General features: G+C 42.9%; 1 protein-coding gene across 1 annotated transcript in view; it reads left to right on the forward strand.

Moving 5' to 3' along the window:
• CDC5L (cell division cycle 5 like) overlaps window positions 1–5733 on the forward strand; it is a 30436-nt gene extending 24703 nt beyond the window's left edge. The window contains exons 15-16 of the mRNA XM_075201308.1: window positions 1252–1464; window positions 5099–5733. Coding sequence (XP_075057409.1) covers window positions 1252–1464; window positions 5099–5209 — 324 coding nt within the window. The 3' untranslated portion in view covers window positions 5210–5733. The remainder of the gene's footprint in view (window positions 1–1251; window positions 1465–5098) is intronic.
• The last annotated feature ends 2561 nt before the right edge of the window (window positions 5734–8294 follow it).

Below are 8294 nucleotides of genomic sequence, written 5' to 3' on the forward strand. Positions count from 1 at the left end.
TTCAGAATACAGCTCGTGTTTTAAGGCCGAATGTCCAGGAATCGTTCACACGTTCTATCTAAAATAACTGTCTGTGTTCTGTGAAACCATATATATATATATATATATATATATATATATATATATATATATATATATATATATATATATATATTTTAGCAGTAGCTACAAAAAGCCTTTATATGAGCCTGTGCAAATCTGATTACATCTGTACTTTTTTAAGTATTCAAATTGTATGGCAGTGAACTTTTGCCCTTTGTTTAATTTGGCTCCATCTACTTGCTTGATCATTGTTGGTACAGTCCCTCGTTAAAATACCCCAGAACAAGCAAACCTCATTCATTATTCTCAGCTCTGGAGGGTTGTGCAACACTCCTGTGAATGGGCCTCTGTGACAGGCCGCAGGAAGGTATATTATGCTGAAACATGTCATTTTCTGTAAACCGAAAAATAAAATAAAAGGCGATGTAGGCTTTTTATTTGCTGACAACGGCAGTCCCCTGTCTGAGATACTTAATGTATAAATTACAGCTTGGTAAAGTCACAAACTAGTTGTACACTTTGGGAAAACTCTTTGAATCCAGGGGTCGCTGTTTCAAGAAGTTTGTTATATGGCAGCTCTTACTTTTTTTCCTTTAAAACGTGCAGCCCTCGTGAAACGCATAACTTTCATGGAAGATGGGGCAAGAATCTATTTATAAATATTAACGGGTTAACAAGGATGATAATCCACTGGCGGGTTCTCTCTTTGTATTTTGTTTGATGGTTGTAATCATCAGATCCTTATGAGACTAATATAGTTTAGATGTTGTATGTGGAGGGAGATCTGTGGTCTACAGCATGCACTGCCAGCCAGGAGTTTGGGTGTGGTATGCTGGAACTTGTGGTTCTACAACAGCTGAAGAGCCACGTGTTGCTTATTTCATCATAACCTTGAAACTACAGGAAATGGTCCAGGATTAATTTGGTCAATAAACTATCCTGCAGATTATTGCAACACCAGCAGTGGTTTTAGAGTACAGTGTCCCAGCTTAGAACACAGGGAGAGGAAGGGACATCTTTATGTTAAGAGACCATATCCGGTGTTAGGTGAGGGTGGTGTTATAAAGAGGGAGCACTTCACATGTAGACATAATGGGCTGCAGGGCCCTGATTATATTCCTAGTGTATGGATTTATTCTTGAACAGACCGTGAAAAGTAAACTGATCTCTCCCTCTCTACCTAATAACCCTTTTTTATGTTCTCCTCAGGTTAACAGGGGTCACATGACCGCAGAAGCCAAAAGGGCAGCAAAGATGGAGAAAAAACTGAAGATTTTGATGGGCGGCTACCAGTCGAGAACAATGGGACTCATTAAACAACTTAACGAGATATGGGATCAGATGGAACAAGCCAACCTGGAGCTACGGACCTTTGAGGAGCTGAAGAAACATGAAGATATTGCCATCCCCAGGAGAATAGAGGTAAACATTGGACAGCATAGAGCGGCCCACACGCGTTATGTTGTCCAATATTTAAGAGTTGATGTGTGTGGATGGTAATACGTGCAGTACGACAAAATGAAAATGGCCAAATGTCTCTATTATTATTATTACTTGTTTGTTGGGCGCCACCAGGTTTCCGCAGCGCCATACATAGTACAAACAGTAGACCATACAGAGTTAAAAAGTACAGAACGATAAACACAAAGTACGAATGCTTCAGTAACTCCGGGACAGACATATGGAGTAAGGACAGAGCAGAAGAACAGGTATGGAGACACGAGGGAAGGGGGGCCCTGCTCATACGAGCTTACATCCTAAGGGAGGGTGGACAAATCGGGCACGAGAGGGAGCTGGTGATGCCAGGGGAGAGAGGGAATGGCGAGCAGAGTAGATGAGGGGTTAAGTGGTTGGTTGATAGGCTTTGAGGAACAGGTGAATTTTAAGTGCTCGTTTGAAGGAGCACAGATTGGGAGCGAGACGGATGAAGCGAGGGAGGTCATTCCAGTGCAGGGGGGCAGCTCGGGAGAAGACTTGGATTCTGGAGTGGGAAATGGTAATTAGAATGGAGGAGAGACGACGGTCATTAGCAGAGCGCAGGGATCGGGCAGGAGTGAGAATGGTGAGGAGGTTAGAGATATAGGGAGCAGTAGACTGGGAGAGAGCTTTGTAAGTGGTAGTAAGGAGTTTTAAGAGGATTCTGTAGGGGATGGGGAGCCAGTGTAAGGCATGGCAGAGCGGGGAAGCAGAGGAGGAGCGGCGTGAGAGAAAGATGAGTCTAGCAGCCGCATTGAGTACAGAGCGGAGGGGGGCGAGATGAGAGTGGGGGAGGCCAGTGAGGAGAAGGGTGCAGTAGTCGTGGCGGGAGATGAGTGCGTGGATGATGATTTTGGTGGCGTCTTGTGAGAGGAAGGGTCGGATGCGGGCGATGTTGCGCAGTTGGAAGCGACAGGCTTGGGCAAGGGATTGGACATGGGGGGCAAAAGAGAGAGAGGAGTCGAGGGTGACACCCAGGCAGCGGAGTTGGGTGACAGAGGAGATGGTGGTGTTATTAACAACGATAGAGAGGTTGTGGTGGGAGGGGAATCTGGGGGGAGGAAAGATAATGAATTTGGTTTTAGAGATGTTAATTTTGAGAAAGCGGGAGGACATCCAGGAGGAGATGGCAGAGAGGCAGTCAGATACACTAGAGAGGAGGTAGGAAGAGAGAAGAAATGTAGATTTGAATGCCGTCAGCATAAAGGTGATACTGAAGACCAAAGGAGGAGATAAGCGCACCGAGGGAGGAAGTGTAGAGCGAAAAGAGTAGGGAGCCGAGGACAGAGCCCTGCGGGACTCCTACAGGGAGAGGGTAGGGGGAGGAGGAAGAACCAGACTTGGATACAGAGAAGGTGCGGTTAGCAAGGTAGAAGCAGAACCAGGCGTGGACAGAACCAGAGAGGCCGAAAGAGAGAGAAGAGTTTGCAGCAGGAGGGGGTGGTCCACTGTGTCAAAGGCCACGGAGAGGTCAAGGAGGATGAGTATGGAGAAGTGACCCTTCGATTTGGCTGATAGGAGTAGAGATGAGCGGGCTCGGATTCCACTAATCCGAGCCCACCCGAACAGTGCGGATCCGAACGGGATCCGAGCACTGTTCGGATATATCCGGCGGGCAAAAAAATGAAAAACGAGGCTCTGTCGTCGAATCTCGCGAGGGGTGGGAGGGAGGGCCCAGAACAATTCCATCTTGTACGTCTTTTTTTGGCATTATGTGCTCAAGCTACCTCGGTGCAACCTTTTGGCCTAAAAACAATATTGTGAGGTGTTCAGAATAGACTGGAAATTAGTGGAAATGATTGTTATTGAATGTTATTGTGGTTAATAATAGCGTAGGAGTGAAAAAAAAAAAACCACAAAACTGTTTTTTAGCACTTTTTATGTTTTTTTCAAAATAAATCCGAATCCAAAACCTTAAATCCGAACCAAAACCTTTCGTCAGGTGTTTTGCAAAACAAATCCGAACCCAAAACCTCAAGCAAATCCGAATCCAAAACACGCGACACCAAAAGTGTCCGGTGCACATCTCTAGCTAGGAGGTCATTGGTAACTTTGGCCAGGGCAGTTTCAGTAGAGAGTCTCCATAATCCATTCAGATTAGGTGGAACATATTCACGCTGATTGGAATCATGCAGTTTTATAGTCTCATGACTTTACAACTATCCAACATTGTGCGTATGCTATAAATGTATTTCTCCTCTCGGGGTTTTTTAAATGTATTTAATTATTTTTTTTACTTCTAATCTGTTAAAATGAACAGATTTCATGTAATCGTGTGTGTGTGTGTGTGTGTGTGTGCTGCAATTGTATTTTGATGTGATTGTTCAAAAATGCAGTTGGGTATAAAACAAGCAAATGACACTCGTGTGATAAGATTTAGTGACAGCAGTGTGAAAATTCTCGTTCATTTTCTTCTATCTTCTATCCTGTGAAAATTGCCCCAATCACCTAGGAAGTTGGTTACATTCTGCAGTTGGTGTATCTAGCTAATAACATCACTGCTGAACCTGGATTGTAGTGTGCAGCAGGGTTGTCGTTACCAGCAGGCAGCCTTTGGCAACCACAGAGGGCACCTAAAACAATTATCATTCATTCGTCACTTAATCAGTGTTTGTTATTTCAGTGCGGTGCAACCACACTAGGCTGTGATGTTCCTCCTCTATAACAGTGATGGGCTGGGGGAGTGGTGCTGATGTCACAGCCCAGAACCACCTGTCTCAGTGATGTCACTGGTTCCCAGTAAATTGATAGGCTGCTTTCTCTTCAGTATGTCTTCAGCCCACAAAATAGCTGGCACCAGGGTATATAGGGGACCAGTCCGCTTTCTGTATTCCCGCATATGACTGTAGCCACTGGTTTAATTTATAATTTCCAAAGGTTGTCACTGGCTCCCCTTAATCAGTGTCTATGGTGGGATGTAGCAGTATAAGTAGTTGGGACTATCCCAGCATTTGGTATTATTCCCAGCCTCGTCCTCAAACTACCAACAGGGCAGGATTCCCTTCTGTTTTACAGTGTGGGATGATTACTCACCCAGACAAATAAGGTAATTCAACTATATCCTCACAACATGGTCTTTTTTGGGACTGTGGTCCAAGTCATAAGTTATTTAACAGCAAATGACATCACAGGGAGCTCTACTTTATATTAAACTCATTGGGGGAGCATTGCTGAGGGTAGAGGCTCCCCTGGTTCCAACAGGGTTTTTCTGTATTATAGAAGTTTTAATGGGTATTACCTGTTCCACTTTGTAACCCTTCCTGTTAGTACCCTACTGGCTCAGTGACAACACTGTAGCTTACAAGGAGCCAGTGAACCTGCATTATACCAGATGTCCTGTTATATACTACTGCTGGAAAGCGATCCTTCCCTCTAAGTAGAATATGTATTCTGGTGCAAAATACTAGGAGATAATGATTAAAACTGTTGAATAGGAAAAAGTGCTCTTACGCACAGCAACCAATCGCATTCTGTCCTTTTTTGTTTGTGTACTATTTTTTTTTATCAAGTCTTTTATATGAACAGTTGTATTATAGAATTCCAGCTGCAACTTATGTATACTTCATTTCTTGTTTTGTAGTGTCTCAAAGAAGACGTCCAGCGACAAGAGGAGAGAGAACGGGAGCTTCAGCAGAGATTTGCAGAACTTCTGCTAGAGAAGGAAGGCTCTGCGTCAGTATCCGGTTACTAACAGCATAAAACTCCTCAGTCCGTTGACCATGTTTGCATGTGTGCGTGCTGCGTTCTGTGATGAATACCGTACAGACTGAAGCCTAAACCCTATGCTGCTACATGTCCCCGCTGTGTCCTAAGGATCGTTCTGTTTCCTGCAGAGAACCATGCTTTAAACCGTCGTAAAAACTTAAGTCCTTTTTATTCACAATAAATAGATCAGACCTATCTGGTTTAAAGACTCTCACTGAAATAATTCAAACAGTGAACATATATTTTTATTTTGTGATATCAAGATCCCCTTTTTTTTTTTTTCATTCCAACGCTCATAAATCCACGTGGCGCTGTAAGGTGATACATTTCATCATGGTGTCACACCGCCAGCGGGCAGCCCCGTATACTTTTATTAGCTGTATATTTGTTGGTTTTTACAGATCTAGACGATCCATTCATTCCATTGAATTGTATTGCATCGTTCTTTAATCTTAAGAGGTTTTCATTGCCTGCAGGTTATTGATGTACAATAAATATGACTGTAAAATATTGAGTAAATGTTGTTTTGTTTTTAGAGAGCGGAAGATTACATAAAAATGTTTAAAGAGTATACTGGCAAATGCAGAAGAAAGTAAATAATTTCCATGATTATTCAACATGACTGTTAGTGCAAACTAAAGCTATTACTCCAAAAGTGGATCTGCTAGTAGTCCTGAGAATAGAAATAGCAAGTATATACTTTATTTTAAGCTATGAGTTATAGAGCTAAGAAACTAAGGTAAATTTTACTTGTTACACTTTCTTATATTGTATATTGCTTCAACCATGTGAGCCTGTCTTGGCTATCCCATTGCCAGGATTGATAGATGTAGTATAACTTGGATTTAACAGCTGATAACATGCCATCTACTGTTAGATCCAGGTTACTCTGCATCTATCAGTGCTTTCACAAAGTCTTATGTAAAATGCCTGAGGATCCCATGAACCTTCCACTTTTATCACTTACTGTAAATGCTGTGTACAGCAAATATGTGGCTAGCGGCTGAAAGTGACGTCTGGTCAGAATTGGGTTGACAAAAGAACCTCCTTCGTATTCTGTGACGCCATTAACCAGCACACTTTTAAATAGGTTGTGTCGCTGATCTTTTGCAACTTGTTTGTTTAAAATAAACTGTTGGGTTTTTGTTTGGAGGGGGGGGGGGTGTTGTTTTTTTTGTTTCTTTTTTTTTCATTCAATAAAGTTCGATGATACACACAGGTGTATTTTCAAAGGTGAGAATCCTGTGGTGGTTGACAGGACGCTAATTTGTAGTGCGCTATGTTATGTGTTGATTTTTATGTATAGGACATAACAATCCTACTCTACGCAGCCATGCATTTTCTAAGTTGCTTAAGATCAATCACAGCTAATTGACGCTTGAATGCATTTCATACTTTATTTAATAAATAACTTCCAATGCCTGCTATGTATTTATCATATGGCATTTTCGAAATTTATTTTACACAAGTAGTGAGATCCTAATTATGTCCACAAAAAACATGGATCAGCGAGAACTAGTGGTTCTCTTTACATTTTAGATGTGTTTAGTAAAAAGGCAGTTTGCTGCCTTACAGAGTTTTTTGTATAGTTTATTTTATTAATATATCTTCATCTCTTGTGATACTCTTAGGTCCACTGATCGAATATTCAACTCCTCCAAAGTGCATGGTCTATCAGGGGTGTGACATGTCACTCACTCTCCTGCCAGTATCTTCTATATAAATTGGTCTGTTTGTCTGTCCAGTTAAGGACACACCTGCACCGATTGGGATGAAACCAATGGGATGTGGTCCAGTTGAATCCTGGCCAGGTTTTAGGGTGGGTTAGGGTCCCAGTTAGATCTCCATTTGGTGTACGCTGGGCAGAACTTTGACCAAGGGAGCCTGTTCTGGGCCTTCCACTGGATGGATTTAGATGACATTTAATATAGAATCAAAAGCAACACTGGGCAGCCACCTCATGGGTGTGTTAGAAGAGCTGCTAAATATTTTTAAAAGGTTGACAGTTACATCCAACTCATTGATAACTTTATAACTTGAAGATTTACCCAGGCAACGCCGGGTACCTTAGCCAGTCCATTATAGCTTTCAATTTCCCAGTGTAATTTGTCCTTTTGTAATGATAGTTATGTATCTAAACAGTTGCCCTACTTGGTTGCTGGGTAGGAGTGGATCTCAAGGAGGTATTTGGGTCTACGGATTGTTTTATGCTCAGTTGCGTGACTGAGCCATGTAGAATATTTACCGGTCGGGCACCTCACACAGCCCCTGGTGGCTGGATGTACAGGAGAACGAATGATTCCTTGATCTGACTGAGGAGCAGTGGGACGGACAATCCCAGAAAGACCTAAGCATGGGAGATCACTGGCCCACCAAGGCAACTGCCATTGTCCTGGGGACCGTGTGGCTTCCTGTGCTGGGAGAAAGGAGAGACCCCTATATTGTCTTGGGCTGGAATAGCCTCTGTCCCAGCAAGTTCAATGGCCCAGCAGGTTCCTTTTTGGATCCTGCTGTGAGACAGAGAGGTGACTGGGGGTCGCGCTCTGTTCATTTTTAGAAGAGTAGGATTCTGAGACAGCCACTGTTATCACATTATAACATTAACCTACAGTCACCAGACAACTGCCTGTCCTGCTAGTTGTCTTCTAAAAGACCAGTGGGAACATTTAAATCCTTGGCCAGTGTTCTCAGCAGCGAGCACAGGAACATTGTACACTGGAATACATGTCATTTTATAATCCTGGTATCGGCTGCATACACCTACAATCTAAAGTTACATCTTCATGGAACTGGCATACAGAAGCTATTTCCTGCTTATTAGATTACAATCCATTGGAGGTTAAAGCTTGGAATACAGCAGGTACTGTAAACTCTGCAGAGAGCAGTAGCTATGGGACACTTGTGTGAGAACAGTACACAACTAAGGGGAACTGTTGTCTCCCTACCAGGACTCCCTGAAACTTAGCTGCAGGCTTTGTCTTAGAGGGCAGTATCCACAGCTGTCCTACAATATATATCTTGTCATTATGGGCAAAATAGGCAGTCTCCAGTCACAGCGGCCCAACTAGAGC

This window comes from Mixophyes fleayi, chromosome 3 (assembly GCF_038048845.1).
Source record: "Mixophyes fleayi isolate aMixFle1 chromosome 3, aMixFle1.hap1, whole genome shotgun sequence".
In the NCBI taxonomy this organism is placed as follows: Eukaryota; Metazoa; Chordata; class Amphibia; order Anura; family Limnodynastidae; genus Mixophyes; species Mixophyes fleayi.